General features: G+C 41.2%; 1 protein-coding gene across 2 annotated transcripts in view; it reads left to right on the top strand.

Annotated features, from left to right (window-relative positions):
• The window catches only part of CLIC5 (chloride intracellular channel 5), an 84043-nt gene that overhangs the window by 45266 nt on the left and 19028 nt on the right, over positions 1 to 19749 (top strand). For both annotated transcript variants that reach the window (XM_009288968.2, XM_009288969.1), the window contains exons 2-4: positions 5001 to 5110; positions 5440 to 5565; positions 6912 to 7018. In XM_009288968.2, coding sequence (XP_009287243.1) covers positions 5001 to 5110; positions 5440 to 5565; positions 6912 to 7018 — 343 coding nt within the window. The remainder of the gene's footprint in view (positions 1 to 5000; positions 5111 to 5439; positions 5566 to 6911; positions 7019 to 19749) is intronic.

The following is a 19749-nucleotide window of genomic DNA, read 5'->3' as shown; positions in this document are numbered from 1 at the left end:
AGCCCGTGGGAAGGACTCACATTGGAGAAGTTCGTGGAGGACTGCCTCCCGTGGGAGGGACCCCACACTACAGCAGGGGAAGAGTACGAGTCCTCCTCCTCCCTGAGGAGGAAGGAGCGGCAGAGACAACATGTGATGAACTGACCGCAACCCCCATTCCCCGTCCCCCTGCACCGCTGGGGGGGAGGAAGTCAAGAATTTGGGAGTAAAGTTGAGGCCGGGAAGAAGGAAGGGGTGGGAGGAAGGTGTTTTAAGATTTAGTTATATTTCTCATTATCCTACTCTGATTTGACTGATAATAAATTAAACTTATTTCCCCCGGTCGAGTCTGTTTTGCCCGTGACGGTAATTGGTGAGTGATCTCTCCCTGTCCTTACCTCGACCCACGAGCCTTTTGTTATATTTTCTCTCCCCTGTCCAGCTGAGGAGGGGAGTGACAGAGCGGCTTTGGTGGGCACCTGGCGTCCAGCCAGGGTCAACCCACCACGAGTTGTCTGTGTGCATTGCAGTCACTGTGCATGTTCCAGTTGGAGTATTTTTGGAACAAGTGAGGAAGTTTATTCCAGTTATTTCATTTATAGCAAAGTAGTAGCTTGAACTTGAGAAGAGCTCCCTGTTTGTGTTATTCAGCTGTGCCGTGCGGTGGTTGGAGGCTCTTGATACTACCGCTGCTTTACAAAAATATTTGGCACAAGCTCCTAAAATCACTGAGACTTTTTTTTCTCCCCTGCTGAAACCCTCTTAATTTTGTTCCTTGGTAATGTGACATACATCCCCCACTTGTGCACACAAATATCTTTAAGGTTTAATTAATTAATTAAAAATAACTGAAGTATTTAAGGAGGAGCGCCTTATAAATAATAAAGGAGAACATCTTGTCCATTCTTGCCATTACTCAGATAGAGGCAAGCAGCTGGTATGACGGTGGGGTCTTCCTGATGTGATTATACCAAGTTCCAGGGCAGGACCTTGCATCAATTGGTGTGAAGTACCTGAACAGCTGGAGGTTAAGTAGAAAAGCATCTTTTTTTAGTAGCTAATCTAACAAGAGTAAGTTTGTGTGAAGCAATGGGAGCAGAAAGTGATGTTTCCAAGATGGAGCAAAATAATTCTCTAGCAATTAGGCCTCCACGGATTCCAGGCTTATCTATTACTGGGATCCACATTCATCCCACCTAAATTCAGACACTCATTGGATTCAGTCAAAGTGAAAAGTGGCCAGATTCCTCTCTTGGATGTGCATCCCAGCCTTGCCCGCACAGGAGACCTTCCCTTCGGCATCTCAGTTAAACTGCAGTGGGATGAGCATTGGCCAAAGAGTCTCACCCAGCAAATCCTCGAATCTGTTTTACTCTTCCAAAGTCACTCTGGGAATTTGTCTTTTCAGGTGAGGTCCTTCTCCATAAGGAACAGGAGGGATGGCTCATCTGCAGAGAGAAGGTGGCTCTGAAACCCTTTCACAGCTTTGGGAGTTATAGCGCACTTTAAAAACTCTGTTTCCTTGATCCTAGTGCCCACAAAGCCTCAAGTCTCTCCCTAGTTGCAATCATTAAATCAGAAATATCCAGTGTTACTGGCAGGGAGAGCACATATATCATCAAATTGCTCCTTTTTATAAGTGGTTGATCACTTTTGCTGTGCTTCAGGGAAGCTATGTGAGAAAACTTTTGTGCTCATTTGTGAATAACAGCAGGGATAAATGGTGTTTCTCCAGCTTGTCAATTATTTGTTCTTTTCTTTCCATCCACTGTTTGAGTTCTTGATCTTGATGAGGGCATTATTTAATTCCTGCATTTCTGAGCCCTTAACCTTGGACAGATACATAATAGGCTTGTATTTAGGCACTACCGGGGTGCTTTAAGCAAGCTGTTTTTCTTTGAAGCTAAGAGTGACTAAGCCTGGGAAGTTCACTGTTCTTCCTCGTCTCCTCCTGGAAGTTAATCGACTTCACAAGGGATCTCGAGACACTCTGTTAAGCCTTTGAAGTTATTACCTACTAAGGTTTTGCTCTTTCTGAGTGCTGAACGTTGAATTACTGACTGCTGTTAGAAGCAATGAGAAAGGATTCACAAAACCGACACAGCATTGCCTATAATTTCTGCAGAAAAAGAGCTGAATTTAATGGATAAATTGTGTTGCTGGGGAGATTTTGATTCTGTTCCCTCCTCTGTCACCAGTTTGCCTTGTGATTTGTGGTAGCGTTTTCAGTTGTGCCAGTCACATGAGATCAAAACCCATGAGTCAGACTCCACCCAAATCATGAGCCTGGCTTCCAGATCCAGGAGCTTTGAACAGAGATCATGTTGTACTTTTTCTTTAGTTTATCTTTCATTTCTGGAATTTCCTCTGTCTATTCCCAATGTGTCTCTAGCAATTAATGTTTCCCACTCTTTTGGAAGTGTTAGGAAGATATTTTGACCATTTGGGGCTGTTGGAGGCCTCGTTTGACCTCCACAATTAATTTTAGTTTTGATGTCTAAGTGAATCTTATTTCTTCCAGACTCCACATCTTTCTCCTGTCCCCAATGACTTCTGCATCCCTTAACCTCAGGTGACCCGTCGCTTCTGTGTCTTCGTTGCCATTCATTTGCTTTGTTCCCCCAATAATGCTCTCTGGTCTTGTGAGGGTTTTTCACGATTGCCTTGCAGGATGGAAAACGTGTAAAAAGATGCAGATCTGGGTAACCCTTAACCTTTGTATGAGCATATGTAATTGGAGAGAGCAGGGAAATGTTCTCCCTGAGTCTCATTCCTGAAAAAGGTGAAATTGTTACTTGCAGCACAAGAAGTGGGTGATGAGGACAGGAGATTGCCTCCATGCAGGATGGAGACCTGCAGGAGGGCTGGAACTTTGCACATTATTGTGAGACAAGACCCCTTTGCTCGCAAGGTATTTGCAGGACTTGGCAAACCAGGGTTTTACACTCACTTTGAAGGGAGTCAGGTGAAGAGTGAATCAGACTCAATGGAGTTATAAGCCAAAGTAAATCCAGAGAAGGTAAGATGAGAATCAGCCCTTCCGTCTGCACTCTTTCGCCCTCTAATTCAGTTGTCAATCTGTTTTTCTTCAAATTTTAAGTTTGTAATATATTGTTTGTAGACTCAGTTAGCCAACTCCATTATGAAGGATATGATTATGATTGAGATGGTGAAAAAGCCAAGGGGAAATCTGGTGTCGTATCGCTGTTTTCTCCTATAGCATTTGCCTCTTTTCAGGAAGGGTAAGAAGTTAAAAGTTCTTGGCAATGCTTTAACAAGCCAAAGCCAAAACAACAAATGTGACTTTGCAGCAATTATTGCATGCAATACGGTGGTGCCTGGTATTCCCATGGTAACATTGTCATTGTTTTGCCATGAAATTTGCAGAACAGAGCTAACTATTTAATTACTAAAAATTTACAAAACTAGGCTACTCACACCTCAGGCAGATGGGAAAATGCATCTTCTCTTGCTCATCCTCATGCCATACCCCTCTTTCACCCATATTGTTTGCTGGTTCTTGCATATGCCATGTGGCAGGCACATTGCAGATCCGTAATTTCAGGTAAAAGTGCAGCCCAACTGTACTCCCATATCCAAATACCTATAGAGTCTGAGTGTTTGAAATCGAAGCTGAACCCAGAGAAAAACTCTTTACATAGCCCTAAACTTTACGACGGGTTGTCTCCAAGCCTTGAATCCACACTCACTCCATATTCTGGTGGATGGGAAATCTGGAATTTGTTTTTAAACCCAGAATCATCAAAAGCTGCGTTCAAGACATGAGGAAGATTCACGATGCCTACCAGAAAATCTTTCAGCTAAATATTTTACATGCAAGGCCTGAATTTGTAGCAACTGGACACATCTCAAAACGTTTCTAGCTGTGCTGTCAATGTTTCACAGAACTGCAATAATTAGAAGTGATTCCTTCTTTAAGACAGAGAAATGCTACCTCACAGCTTGAATATTAATAAGATAAAATTTATGAGGGCAAACAGAGTAATATAATATTTTCTCCAAAGGAAAAGGGCATGTATTTGCTTAGTTCTTTCATCAGCTGTTTTCAGACACACACTGTGTGCATAAAATACAGTTACGCAACCCATGTGGGTCAACAACGGAAGGTTGGTTGCTTCACCAGGATTATAAGAATCTTTTAAACACAATGGTACCACAAATTAAAATGGAAATCTATCAAAACCATTATCGTCCTGAAAGCTTTGGCCACAAGTATAATTATTCTAGAAGGATGTTGTCCTTGGACGCAGCTTTGGCTCAGTTCAGCTAGTGTTATTTGTATCCCTCCATGGCTCAAAGTCAGAATTTGCATGGCTAAGGACCATAAATTTTTAGAGGAGAAAACAGGCTGTTTCCTCAATGCTAACACTAGCAGTTTTTTATTGTTTTGTAGTGGTTTGTAGGCAACTCATTAGGTACTAGAGATAGGAACAGAATGAATGCGGTGGCTGAAACCTGCCTTGAACCTTGGAAGGGTTCAGATGGAGATTTCTGTCTGGATTTGGTTGTTTGTGTTTGAGGCTGTTGCTTTACTGGATGTGAACAAGAACGAGTGAATGTCCGGAGTGCTTGGGTTTAAATCTAGATCTGAAAGTCTGCATTTTGGATGGTAAAACAGTGAAGGACTCCACAGGCTTAAATAGAGCAGAAAACCTGCCCTGAGTTTTCTAGCATGTCCACGAAGCAGGCAGTCCTGTAGGGATGAGAGTAATTGAAAGAATCTACAGTCTCCTGGATGTTGCTTGCCATCAGCAAGGGACACATTTCCTTTACCCAGAGCTGCCTTCAGGAGAGGCACCAGGTTGCTTTCTCAAGCTCCTGACAAAGGCTGAATCCTGAACTAACTCCATTCTTGTTTTGATGATAAACTATATTAAATAACAGGCACTGTCAGTTATTTTTAAGCTGGTTATTTTTCTTTCAACATCCGATTTTCCATCTTGAGGGAGGTAAGTGACTAACAGTCTGAAATCTATTTTTCCTCTCTTTCCATCCCTCAGGCCGGTATAGATGGAGAAAGCATTGGGAACTGCCCATTCTCCCAGCGTCTCTTCATGATCCTGTGGCTCAAAGGAGTTGTGTTCAACGTCACCACTGTTGACCTGAAGCGGTAAAAATTGTTCAGTTTAATTGAAAATAGTGATATGATCCAGTGTTTGCCCTATAGAAAGGCCCACAAAGTTCAATCAGATTTGTATCTAGCCTAGAGAGTCTGTGGTGCACAACAAAATAGTTGGGATTCAGGTTTGGGTTTTTTTTTTTTTAACTTGTGGAATGTTTTTATATTAAACAGGGTGCTCGGGGTGGTTTCAAAGTATTCTAACCACAAACTGCAGAAAAAAAAAAAAGAAGGGCAAACTGATTTTGTAGGAACTATAAATATGTATAACTACCTGACCATAAAGATTAGTGATTTCATGACTTTTTCTCTCTCTGCAGAAAGCCGGCTGACCTACACAATCTGGCTCCTGGGACCCACCCACCTTTCTTGACTTTTAATGGAGAAGTCAAGACAGATGTTAACAAGATTGAGGAATTCTTGGAAGAGACTCTTGCACCTCCAAAGTAAGAACTTGGGATTTTTCAGTCAATATTCCATTTCCGAGGAATGAAAGATGTCCTAAGAGGAGTTCCTAAAAAGCACTCCCTCATACAATCTTTACTTACAGGAGTAATATTTATTTATGAAACTTTCTGGCTTCAGTGAGATGACTTCCATGTGTGAAGGTTACTTGTATGACTAATAACTGCAGAATGTTTTCTCTGTACACATTTCAGGATGCCCTTGTATGCAGAATTAAGGAGACCAATACTAGAAAAATTCTGTAGGGGTCTGGTGTCCACATTTTACAAAGCTAAAAATAACTTGGAATAGATGCCGAGAATTGCCACACAAAATATCTGTGCCAGGAAAAGCATTTTACAGCAAAAAAAATGGAGGTTTCTGAGCTGTATGGTATATTAGAAAGGTTGGAATGGGAACTGATTACAGAGCACGAGAGGCTCTGGAGGCAGAAAAGTACTCATTATTCTAGTCAAGAAATGACAAGAGCCCGTGGCTGGAAGTTATAACCAAACTAATTCGGATTAGAAACAAGGCACAGATTTTTTCAGTATGGATGATTAACCATTGGAACAAGCTACCAAGGAAAGGTTCAGATTCACCAGATATGCCTTAGTTAGTCAAACATTTTGGACTTAATACAAGGATAACGGGAAAAAAATTGTTGGCTTGTGTTTTGGACTTTAAAATCTATGAATCAATGAAAATTGGCTCGGTTCCTTATGGAGTGTTTTACCTCCAACTGAATCAGCAGCTGTAGGCCAGTCCTGAGGCAAGAGATCAGATATTTAAATTTTCTATACTCTGGTCCAAGACCGCTGAAATCAGTAGGAGTATTAGTTTGTGTTGGTCTTTCAAATCGATATATTCCTTTGCACCAGATGTCTATAAAAAACAATTCAGAGACTGAAAACTTTATGTTCCTTCACCTGGGTAATACTAACATGCCTTGCTATTACATCCTGGAGTACATTTTCAGTGTAGGGAATTAGACACAACTGCCATTCATAATAGAGAGAGCTGACTGCCAAACTCCCCTGCACCTTTCTGGAAATTTATGCTTCCTTCTGATTTAAGGCCACTGTATCTTGGATCGTGGTCACATAAAGCACCAGTGCAATTACCTTTGTCATGAAGCCATCCTTGTGTAACTATCCAAACGCCTGCCTTGACAGACACAGATATTATTAAGAGGGACTTGCCAAGCTGTTGTTTTGAGATAAATGACAGCATTAATTGCAGTTCCTGGTACAGGGCTTTTTTATTTCTTCTTGTAAATTGTGTTTGTAATCATCACTATGTTGCTGGTAAGAAGATGTTACTCTCCACATTGCTTCTTCCTTTTCAGGTACCCCAAGCTGGCTGCTAAGCACCGGGAATCAAACACTGCTGGAATCGATATCTTCTCCAAATTTTCTGCATACATCAAAAATACCAAGCAGCAGGATAATGCTGGTGAGTAGAATCATCACCCAATGTGCCAGGGAGTTTGTGTGCTTGGAATTGCAATAATTTTACCATTCTCCCATCATTTTATTGTAAACTCTGTCCATATGACATCAGGTACCACTGCTGATCAACTTGAGATGGTAGGTTCAGTGGACTCAATTCACATGTCCACAGTTGAATTGACTACATTTATACTTGTAAATAAAACAGGCTGCAGAGCGTTCAGTAGCCCCTTTACCAATTGCCATGACATGGCTCCTGTCCATACAACCCAGCTTCCTCACCAGAACAGGATCCCATACTGCTTACTGGAAGTGGCTGGTGGCCCGTGCTACCTCCTCTACTCTGCCCAGGCACTGCTTAGAGGAGTGCTAATTGACTGGACCCGAACCCATGCTAGTACTAAAAATTTAGCAGTGCATGACTGGCTGAGAGCAACCCATGCCCTGACCCTTCATAATTTGTTAGGTGTGGCCATCAGACTCTTGGCCCACTTATCTGATGATTATGTTACGCTGTTATAGCTAATTTGGTCATATAAACTGAGTTATATCAAGACATTAAACATAAATTAATTAAATGAAAGAAGTGGCTTTAAGAAATGTAATTGCACTCTGTAAGCTCCAGACTTTCCCTCACATGTTTGTGTGTCAAAAGAAATACACCACCCCACCCCCCCCGAAGCTGGATGCCATGCATATTTACACACATCCTACACTGTCTTTGTAATGAAATTGCTTTTCTTCTCCACATTCCTTTCCCCTCAGAGAGGCAAGACTTCAGCTAGTCTAAGCTCCTGTTGCTCCATGAAAGCTAATGGATTTCTGCCGTATCCCTCGAGATGATCTAGTAGAATATTTGGAGTCACTCACTGATGTACATCTTACCTTATATTACTAGTTTCACAGACGGAGACCTAAGGCATGTTAAACACCATGCACTTATATCATATCATATCATATCATTCAGAGAAGACTAAAGTTTTTCAGGTTCCAGCTCTGCCACAGATTTCATCTGTGCGATTATATTTCGCTGTCTGGGGCTGACCCATAGATGAAAATGGGTAAATGATGATTTATGGCAGATAACAATCTGCTCCGTAATATTTTTGGGTTGTTAACAGAAGGAAATAATTTTAGTGCTTCTCTTCTCAGGGATGCTAAAAAGTTATTTTTTTGTCTAATGCTAATGGGATGCTCAGCTAACCTATGTAGGAAGTTGTAAAAGGAAGATAAATTAAGAGTTAGACTAAATAAATGTTACAGCGAAAATAAAATATCTTGGCCATTTACAAGGAATTTTTATGGTCTGCTCCGCAACTGTAAATCTTAAATTCAGCCGTGCTGCCCCTTGCATTCTAAAACAGCCGTGGGTATCTGTCCACATGCGTAATCCCAATGGGTTGCTTTTCAGTGACTCTGCAGTATGCAAATCCTCAGACTCACAAGGGCTGGCAGCTCCAGCCAGTAATAAATGGCTGTCCTAGAGGTGTCTGCATCTGGCTATAACCAGAGCTGGAATTCAAGGTCGGATATCCGCTACTATGAGATAAGGAATCTAACCCTGCAAAGTGCTCGTGACCAGGTCTCCACGTTTTTACTAGCTGCAGTGTGATTAATGGGAGCTTTCCCTAGTTCTGCCTAACAAACTCTTGGTTTAGGTACTCTTGAAAATAAAAGGAAAATCCTTCCCAATGGCAATTGAGCACACCAAGGTTATAGAGAAAAGAGATGTTAAGTTGCAGGAGAGCAACAAGCTTTGTTCCCTGCAAACGTCCTCACTCCATTTTGTTAGCTGGTTCGTGCTCCTGTGATATCCAGACACATTGCAATCTCTGAACATACTGATACTCAACTTTCCTCTTTGAAGTAGCGAAAAGCTTTTAGCTTAATTTTTTACAGCTGGAGTGGTGCAGTGCAAGGAGAATAAAGCAGAGGCGAGCAGAGTATAAGCATGTTCTTTCTATCAACGGAGTAAAGTACCTGAGGACCTCGGAGTCCTTGGGACTATCAGTGCAGACTTATGCCATGTGGGCAGTAGACCTCAATTTCAGCAGAGTAATTGACTTTCAGTTTTCAAGGGCTAAGCAAGAATAGCTTTTCCCTTACCCCAGGGACATTTTACCCACTTTCCTATCCAGCTCATCTGAACCTGCAGCAGTCATTCTGAAGGCTGATTTGGATGTCAGACAATGAGTTAGTTAAAAGGTAGTTGTGTTAGATTTCTTGAGTAGTGAAAAGACTGTGCAAAAAGGAAAGGACAGCACCACTGTATACATATTTCCTAATGAACCTATTTCTTTTTTATTGTTATTTTTTAAAATTGCAACACCGATCAAAAAGCGATCTAGGGCTCTAGCCCTGATCTGATACATGTCATTTTGCAGCAGGTTCTGATGCATTATCTTTCCTATATAACAGCAGAAGTAGTTGTATATAGCTCTGTAATAATAAAAAGCATTTTATAAACATAAAATATAATTACTTAGAAGAATGTCCCTTTCCCTGTCTGCATGTGAGCAGGCAAGATCCGAAAAGAACAGATTGCTGCTTGTGGTTGTCTTATGCAGTTCCTATATACCCCAGCTCTCAGATAAAGGTAATGATACATGTCTCATAGTCATCCTCTATATGGCTTCCTAGCTCTAGCTGACTCAAGTGCTTGGGTTAAGCTGGAAAGCCACACCAGTGTCCAGGACATCAGTTGCACATGATCAAAATGCACAAATAGAAAAAGACTTGTTAATAAATCAAAAATAGAATGGAGAATCCAGACCAGTATATAAAAAATAATTTTAATTTCTTTTGGTTGGGAATAGGGGGAGTGCTGAATACCAAGTAAGCTAAAGCAGCAAACATCAGGTTGTTTAAATTATGTTCTTTTAATTTGGGAGTCAGGGAGGTGAATTCATTAATGCGTGGGATATCAGGCTGCTATAGCATCAGCCTATCTCTATCTGTGAGAAGTGTGCGTTAGGTGTAATTATATATGATCATTCTTCGTAGCATACTGGTTTAGCAGAGATCATGCGGTCTGCATAACATGAGCTCTCACTACAGCCCGTGGCTATTAAATCTTTGCGGAAAAGTGGTGTGAAGTGGTTGGGATAATTAAGGAGATTTATGCAGTATGAGGATACTGGATGTGAGAATTAACGAGAACCTAATGCACGCCAAAGATAAGCCCAAGCTGGTGTTCCTCCCAGGAGGGTTTACAGCCAGGGTCATGCAACAATTTCAGACTTCAAGTGATGCCATCACTTGGCTATGTCATTGCAATATTTCCTATCCTGAGAGAGGTTGGTAGAAGGCATTAATAACAGAGTCTGTAGCCTTTAAGTAGCTAAATGGTGTTTTTTTTTTCCTAATAGTGGAAAAGTTACTGAGGAAAACAAGATTTGTGATTTCTTGCTTTGGTGTCTGTCTGAATTCTTCCATGTAAATGACTAGACACAATGATACATACATCTGTGTGTTTCTAAGATTGTGATACCCTCTGCTGGCAAGTATGTGAATATATAAAGCAAGCAGCTTTACAATCAGGGCTGAAACATCCCCTTAACAAAATAGGTTTCCTTCTATCAAGACAGTTTCCTCTTACAAATGCAACATTGTCAAGAGAAGCGTTTCATAGTAACCTATCGTTTTTGACAAAGTTTTCATGGAAAAAATCATGTTTTTTCTGGATGAGTTAAAATTACTTTGAAGTAAAATGCTTTAACATTACAGAGAAAAATAGTACTTTTTTTTCTGGATTCATGCAGTACTTCATTAGCCACACGCCATTATGTTTTGTGCCTGGCACAGAAGCAGGTGATAACCTTCTTCTGTAAGTCTGTATGGCAATATGTTATTGATCATGATTCATTTACTTACCAAAGGTATTTGGCAGCTAGGCTGCCCTGATTTAATAGTTCCCTGAATTTCTGATTCTTTTTTTCCATCTTTGTTTTCCTAACTTTTCTGTCTTGTAATATAAAAATGTTGAAAGGTTTGGAACGGGCTGGTGAGGGCTGTAAGCCCAGAAGCAAACATGCTCATGCCATATCAAAGTCCCACCACTTTTAAGCTTCTTGAAAGGGAAGGAATTGATTCCAGATTCTCAGGATGTGGCAAGCTGTGTTTAAAGAAAGTGTGTGCATTTATTATTTCAAGTCAGTTCAATTACAACGGGCTTGATTCCTTCCACCCCCCATGTCACACGATAATTTTATAACGGGCCTCTCTGAAGGAGTCGTCTCCTCATCGCAGGATTAGATCCACGCCTCGCTTAGATAGCACAACTGGGTTATTCAGTCCTCTGGCTGTTGCCACCAGGCTTCACCGTTTGTACTTGAAATGACAAGTGCTCATTCACACACGAACAGGAGTCCTTGGGAGAGCTGAGTGTCAGTAGTCTTAAAAATAATTTCCTGGATGCTCTTGCTCAAGTTTTCATGGCCAATTTGAGACTTTGGTTAGTGATTTTTTAATACCTAGAAGGAGATCTTGTCTGCACACAGGAAAGTAAACCAAGATCTTGTGAGTTTACTTTGGTTCCTTTGGTTGATGCTGAGCAAGTCACTCAAGCTCTGTACAGTAACCAGGGTAGCAACAATTTATGTATTCATTGGAGGAGGATGAAATTTAATTAATTGGAATGCTGTGTATGTATTCAGTATCCTGCTTATTATTTTTTCTTGCGAGACTGTATACTGCAAACCAAGGGGACAACCTATAGTAACCACCCATTAACCGTCCTGCCTAAAATTGTAAGTTCTTTAGCTCGTAGAATGAGCCCTTTGATTTCATTTATGAGTTTAAAAAGTTGTTCTTGAATTGAGTTCTTAGGGGGCACCAGCTCCAGTGTGGGTGGGCGCATTCATTAGTGGTACGGAAGGATATTTCACTGTATGGCTCTTCAGAAGGCACTGAGCCGGGAGACCACCAACATGATTTCATGCAGAGGAATTTCCAGCCGTCTGACCAGAGGACTCCACTTGTCTGGATTGGATTTACATCAAGAGGCCAAAAATAAAAGCACATTTAAATCATTAACTTACATGTGATTAAATGCCATTCACCTCTTTCAGTAGCTATATCACACTTTGTGGTTAAGTGCGTGAGGTGGGAAATGTCTCTCTTCATGTGCTGTGTACAGCAGTACATATACTGTATGTATACAGTAGATATGCACAGACACATATAGGACTGGAATTAAAACTGGCCTACGTCAGTTTTAGGCAGCTTTGACTCTGGAGTTACTCCTGCTGAGAAGAGAGTCAAACCCGCAGTACATGCACAGGCTGGACGGCATGCTCTGATCCTTTCTAGAAGCCATTGCATACCTCCTTGAATAAGCAGAAAATCAGTTCACTCCAAAACCCTACATAGAATATTTACAGTAATAACAGCTCTGTGGTGCAGACCTTTTGTGGCACCTGACCTGATGTACGTAGCCGGGATAGGAGCTTCTTGATGTTGTGGGTCAGCCTGTGTCATCCTGACAAGCGTGGCCTGGTCTGGTCTCCAACAGCAGGTTGGTGCAGGAGAGCAAAACATCTGTCCCCAAAGCATCTCCATGCTTGGTGGGGAAGGACTGGAGGTCGCGTCTCTTCCTTCCAGCCTGGCTTCTCACATCCAAAGGGGTCAGATTGTAACGGTAAACATGACACAGCTTTTCCTGAGTCTTTGATCCTTCTGGTGTATTCTGTGCCTAAAGGCTTCACCCTGTGCTCAGCAAAGTTCCTGGCAAAGCTCCTCTTGACTTCAGCAGAGCCAGTTTAAAAAGCTGTTTGGATGCCCTTGAATCGATGGGGATCCTGTGACAGGGATCTTGGATCAGGCTCTAATTCAGGACCAACATTAATGCTTTACACTTTTTACATAGATTTTCAAAGTGCCATATAAATATATAGGTATAAATATATATGTGTGGGTGATGTCTGTGTATCAACTTGCCATTAAAATTTTTCCTTCTTCCTCTTTAGTTGCAGAATTTCCCTTTTCCACTACAAGCCCCCTCACCTGTCCAAGGCCCAGCACGAGCCACAATTTGTCCTGTGCTGTGACAATATTAAGTTTTCTCTGTCATGCAACCAGGAAGGACTAGAAATAGCTTTTAAAATTGTTCTAGAGAAAAGGACTTGCTTTGTGATGGAACATATCAGGATGACAGATCTTTAACTTTGGCCTTTTGAAGCACAAAAAAGCTATTTCAGAACATTTTAAACAAGTTTTTATGGCGCTCTCTGAGCTGAGTACTGTTGGGCTCGCGGTAGCTAGTGTGCCTGGCAGCTTTACAAAACCAGCCCTAATATAAAAAATACCCAGTCTTTAAAACATATGTAAAATAGCTTTTCTGCAACATTTGTGGCACATAAAGTAGCAAATACATGTTGGTGAGTGTGATATAAAGTTTTTATTGCCATTCATTTGGGATGACCCATATAACTCACTCATGATATGTTGATAAAACTGTTCTCCACTCTGTCTCTTTATAAAAACACACATATAAAGACCGCTAAAACAGTGGTGATAGCTGTGTGCTAACTTAAGTAGTGCCGCAAGTTGCATTTATCATCTGTCCTAAATTGCTTTATCTGCTTTCTGCCCAGTAATCAAAGACTGATTCTAAAATGCTCAGAAACAGCAGTTTGCAAAATAAGTTTGCCTGAGAAATAACTTTTTGAAAGTTCTCAAAATCATGCTGGCTGGAGGCCCAGAGCCATCAATATTCTGTCTGGTACCAGTGACAGCTTTAAGGACCAATATCTTTTGACCTGCCAAAACTAAGAACTGAAATTTTATGCCGTTGGAAGAAAGAGGTTTTCAGTTTTCTAAAATGATAACAAACCATCATCTTAACCTCAGAAATATGTACCTTACTAGGGAATGTGTCTGAACTTTCCTATCATTTAGGTTTTTTCCTTCTTCTAAGACCTTGCTAATTAAGGTGTGAAGATTTCCTGATAGAAATGTGAAAAATACTACTTGAAAACAATACAAAACTAAAACTAAAACTCTGTGTAAGTCCAAACGCGATCAGACTGCAAGGCCTCCAAGGCAGGGACTTGGTACGCCTGATTAGCAGTCTTAGATGCAGCCATTCTGGGAACAGTAAATATTTACAATTAAAGTACTAGCAGACATAGTTTTCTGACACATCTGTGCCGAAGTAACTTTGAAACCATAGCATACCATAGGGAGGGAGAGAAAAAAAAAAGAAAGAATATATATAAGTTCAAGACAGAGAATATGCAAACCCCTAAAAACCAGTTGACAATATATACTGCAGTCAACGAGGTTAATGATGTGCTCAAATTAAGGCATGTTCTCAAGCCTTTGCTGAATCAGGGCCTATATGCACAGGCCAGGCCTAGACTAAAATACTTGCAACGGGAACGGTAGTTGGCAGATGCTCTTTAAGAAGGAATTATTTCCCCTGTGTGTTTGAATATTCCTCCAAGTGCTGCTGGCTTTACTGGGATGCTTTGTTCTGTTTCCCAGCTGAGCTCCCATGCTCGCACACAGCAGCAGTAGCACAGCTGGAAGTGGATTAGAGCAATCTAGCGGCAGCAGTCCTGGGAGGAATTAAGCGCCTCGCTGCTGGAATGGGGGGCCTAAATTACATTATTATTTAGAATTGACTTTTAACTTCATTGCTTTATGGTTTCGCACTGGTGGGTAACTCCCCTCGTTGCAATATACTTGGTGCATCTTAAGCATGTTCCCCACAGCAAGGGCTCAGATGAAGTTACGGCCTTACTCAGTAAAGTGTCCAAATCTTATATAAGCAAATCTGCAGATTTAAGCACCCAACTGGTCTTATTGTCCCGAGAGGATTGTTCACAGGCTTATATTTAGCCATTGTAGAGCAAGCTATCACATGATAGAGAGCCCAGTGACTGGCTCCTGGAAGGCAGTTTGCAAAACTGTTGGTGACTTCAAAGGGAGAAGGATTGGCCCAGAATCTGTTTTTCCCAAAACATATTTTTTGTTTTATGCATGCAAATGTTCTTCATAAAATAACAGGGAGGAGAAGAATGCGACATGACTGAAAATCAGTGCTGCTAATTTTCTTTGTTAGATCAGATCTTAAATAGTTGACCTTTAGCTTGAAAACAGTGCTGGGAATAAGGTGACTAAATTGGAACTGGAGACATAATTCTTTTCTAAATATCTTGATTCTTCTGAATGCAGAAAAAAAATGAGGATTTCACAGAGTTTGAGGCTAGAAGGAACTGTGGGTTATTTACTACTATCTCCTGTAAATCACAGCCCAGTCAGTTTTGCCTGTTGAGCAAACTTGTCATTATTTCAGCCTTTAGAGTATAAGTTATTTTGCATCAGAGCAGAGAATAGGAGAAACTGAAGGGTCTTTGATGCACAATGCCCCTCTAAGGGGGGGGGGCTTTACTGGATGATAGGTGTCCAGCTGATGGCAATAGCTGGACCATATTCTGCACTGCAGAGGAAGGTGAATCATGGTGATTCAGCCAGTCAAAGCTGAAAAACAAATATTTCCTGGATTGTCACTTCTCGGCGTTCCTGTCTCTTGCATCACCCTTATGGGGGGGGGGGGGCTTTACTGGATGATAGGTGTCCAGCTGATGGCAATAGCTGGACCATATTCTGCACTGCAGAGGAAGGTGAATCATGGTGATTCAGCCAGTCAAAGCTGAAAAACAAATATTTCCTGGACCTTAACCTGGAATTAGCATGACTCTGAACATGTGAGGAAGGCATCTACTCAGCAAGACTTTCTGCACCACTCCAAGGCATTGGTCCAACTGTTACCATCTCTAGAAGAGAATGACCAGATGGCCATGGATAAGCCCCATAACACATCTGATCAATTGCACACTGGGAGAAAAGATACTGTGATCTTTCCAAGCATCTTAAGTCTTGAAGCATGAGGTTTAATTACAGTCATTGTCTTAATGTTGAGTAGCAAATTCTCTGTGACACTGAGGGTGGTGCAGGCAACCTACCTCAGTTCTTGTTCCAAGACCTAAAAGATGATATTAGGGACTTTAAAGTGCCATGACGTGCCCATGCGACTCTATCCCCCTCCAGCCCAGTTTCTCCCATTTCTGCCAGAACTGGATTAAAGCCTGCCTTTTCTTAGTCTCTTTATAAACCCCTCAGGAAGTAAGTCCACCTCCCCTCCCTCTTTGTTTGTTCCTTAAATAGTTCATTGCTTTGGCAATGTGGAAACTGAATTTGCCCAACTTCCAACCATTAGACCTTTTCATGCCTTTGTCAGCAAGGCTGAAGAGCTCCCTCACACTTCCCAGATGTTTTGTCCATGGGTGAGCATCTGTGCACGTTGGCCTCTCAGCCTTCTCTCCGATAAGCTGAACAAAAAGACCCTTCAAACCTGATATTTTGAGGCTTGTTTCCAGTCCTTGAGCACCGTACTATTGTTCTCCTTTGACCTCTTGCTCGAATTTTCAAAGCCTTTGTTAACTGGGGACACCAGAACTGGGAAAAATGTTCTCAATATTTGTCTCAACAGTACAGTTGCAACAGAGGGAATATGACCTTCCTACTAATGCTTGAAAATTTTTCGTACATGCAGACATAATTATAACTCTTTTTGCTTCTGCTCCTTTCAGAGAGGTTAAGTTGAGGCATAATCACAATGATCCCTAAGTCATTTCATGGGGCTTGAAACAAAAAATCTCAAAAGCAGAGAAACAATGGAAAAGAATTAAGATGTGGGTCATTTGTAAATCTCATCGTCTCATTTTTGTTGTATCTGAGTAACAATTTTTGAAGACAAAGGGCAGAAAATGCTGGAAACATTAAAATAAAACAATTTGAGACTGAGATTTCCTAAGTGAACTGAGGGATTTGGGAAATCAATAAGCTCTAAAACTTCATCCTCAGGTGCTGCTAGCTAGGCATCGCTGCGTTTCCCTCTCCCATGGCTTCACTCCACCACTGCTGAAGTGAAATAGTTTAGTTGAAATCAGTGGAGTGTAATTGGGATTATCCTGGTGTAAACAAAAGCTGACTTTATTCCTCTGCATGCCTGGGATTGAAAGAAATTGATATTAAATATGCAAGCACCAACAGCCTGTAGAGGAACAATCTTCTTTGCTTAAATATTAGAACACAAGGGGTCCCCACAGCACTGTCACTAAAGCTCAGTCGCACTCTCTACCAGAAGCTAACTTTACTCTTATTTTAATGCAGAAACATGTAGTTAGTTTTTCTTTGTTAGTCCCAGAATCATCTTGTTTGCTCTTTGCTAGTAAAACAAAACTTTACACTCCGAGTAAACACACAGCATCTTAAAAAACAAGATACCGGAGTTATAACCTCATACTGTAAATAAGTGGGTTTATAATCTGCAGGGCTTGATGGTGGGTTTTTCAGGTTTCTGATGCAAATCAGCTGCTGCTTGTCTGCAGTTGGTTTGGGGACACCTGCACAAGACTAGCATCGCAGAGGTCAGGATTAGGCCCTCGGGGACGTGCTGTAGAAATGATGCTTGTCACTTACGTGCTGCTACAGAGTTACGATGATTTGTGAAATGCAAGTTAGGTACTGTTCTTCCTGGGGCACTTGTAGGCCAGTAGTTTTACATTCACTTGCTTCCTGCCCTCAGGGTCGCTTGGACTCCTAAGAGACTTGGAAATGAACCCTTCTTTTGGTGTCATTTGAACACCTGGATTTTCTTCTTAAAAAACAGCCTTTGAAGGTGCTCCAATTGCATTCTCCACAGTAACGTTACAAGTATTACATTTATTTTTTGCCTCCACTGTAAAACCAAATAAGAAAATGGAAGGAAAAAATCTGAGGTTTTAGGCTAAAACTAGAAACAAGTAAAACCAAATTTTCTAAATGCTTGAAAATTATGTGTTTAATTTTCTTTTTAAAGACATTATCAATTCACCTGTTTCACTGGGTTTAATTTGGGAGTAGGACAGATGGTATCACAAAAATAGGATGATGCCTCTTTTTTTGTTATATTTACAGTTTATCCCCCTCAACCTGAAACATACATCCATGGCTGGTGCATTATTGCTTTTATCAATGTAGAGTTTGCAGCTGAAGTGTGCTTATCCTTATTTTATATATAGGAAGTTGGAAGGCAGAGAATTTAAATCATTTATATAAGGTCATGTAGAAAATCTTGGGAAGAAGAGTCTCAGGTCTCCTAAATCCAGGTAACTTAACCCTTGAATCATCATGCTCTGGCTTAGGAAAGGGTACCTGGGGAATCAAGGTCTCAGTCTCTCTGAGTCTCTCTGAGACTGAGACATACCTTCTGTGGAGTTTTTGAGACAGGTCTGTCAAAATATCACAGACTTTTGGGATGAAGCGCTAATCAATCAATCCACATCATCAAGGGTTTGTAGATGGAGTGGGGAGGGAAGGGAAGAGGGATGATAAGGGGGGGATCATCTCACCTGAGTTTGTCTAAAAGTTATATATTAGTCATTCAATAATCCTGGCTTCTTTTGTGATCAATAGAGAGGGACGTAAATCAATTTCTAAAGGGCAGTTTGATTTATCTTAAAATATGGATCTAAAGCTGCAAGAACTTCCTTTAGAGGTGCCTGTCTTTCATTGCTCTCTATAAAGGAATACTTGGACAACTAGGTTGGACTAATTACCTAACACTTAGATGGCTAAAGTTAGACAAGATGAATCTTATCCATAAGTAAATCAATAGATTTTTGATGAGTCTGGGTTCCTCAGGTTGCTTTGGGTATCCAATGTCTGTATTTCAGCTCTGTGTTCCTCCGAGTCGTGGCTGAAGTGGTCCTGGGGTTTAGCACCTCTGTTTCTTTCGCTGGACATACACAGAACATATGCGCCAACGTGTATGGAAAATATGTGCTTATTTATGCCTGGTTTAGACCGTGTCTGAAAGGCAGCCTATGACCAAAGTTGTGTGGCTGTTTGTATGTGTGCACCTGTGTCCGTGTGACTTCTCCCACTCTTGGTGTATGCTCACCTGAACGCTGACCAGGAGTAAAAATCCCTTTTCAAGTCCCAGCCCTGACTGATCTGGAGGATGAATATGAACCCCTGTCCTATAAGAGAAACCCCTAACCAGGAAAGTAGAGTTGAGGAATAAGAGATGCTGATCTATTTCTCTTCAGTGTACACAACTAGGTATTCGTTGATTCATTAAGTGAGTAGAAACAGACAGATCACAACTTTTCAGCATGGTCTATGGGCATTTACCTTTATTGTGGGAACATGCTCAAGTCTCTGTTCCAGTGAATATTGAATTATTTATCTAGAGTGGAACATCTTTAATAGGAGAAGTGACTCACCCCAGAAACTCCCTTTGGCCCAGAGTTAGGCATCTAAATGCCTTGGATGCATGGGAGCATACAACCTCCATCCTTCTCCTCTGCATTTCCAATGGCTCTCTTAGTGACTGCCCACTCATTTGCCTCTCAATATAGACGCTGCTCAGAGCTGGGGATTCTACAAGGCAGAAACGTGCCTGGAAAGGATGTTGCAATGCTCATATTGGCACTCTACTTGCCCTTTGGGGAGTAAGCCCTAATATTTAAGTAACTTAAAAAAAAAAAAAGGGGAGGTATTGTCCTACATCATTTAGGTGAACTGTGAAATTACAAAGGGTAGTAAAAAAAAAAAAAAGGGGAGGTATTGTCCTACATCATTTAGGTGAACTGTGAAATTATATTCAAAGGGTAGGATTCATCTCGCCTAACTTCACCTCCCTGAAAGTTAGATGTCTAGTCTCAGCTACTCCTTTAGGCTTCA

The sequence above is a fragment of the Aptenodytes forsteri genome, unplaced genomic scaffold (genome assembly GCF_000699145.1).
Source record: "Aptenodytes forsteri isolate BGI_AS27 unplaced genomic scaffold, ASM69914v1 Scaffold57, whole genome shotgun sequence".
Taxonomy (NCBI): Eukaryota; Metazoa; Chordata; class Aves; order Sphenisciformes; family Spheniscidae; genus Aptenodytes; species Aptenodytes forsteri.
The sequence above is the reverse complement of the archived record's forward strand: the minus strand, read 5'-3'. Positions and strand labels throughout refer to the sequence as shown.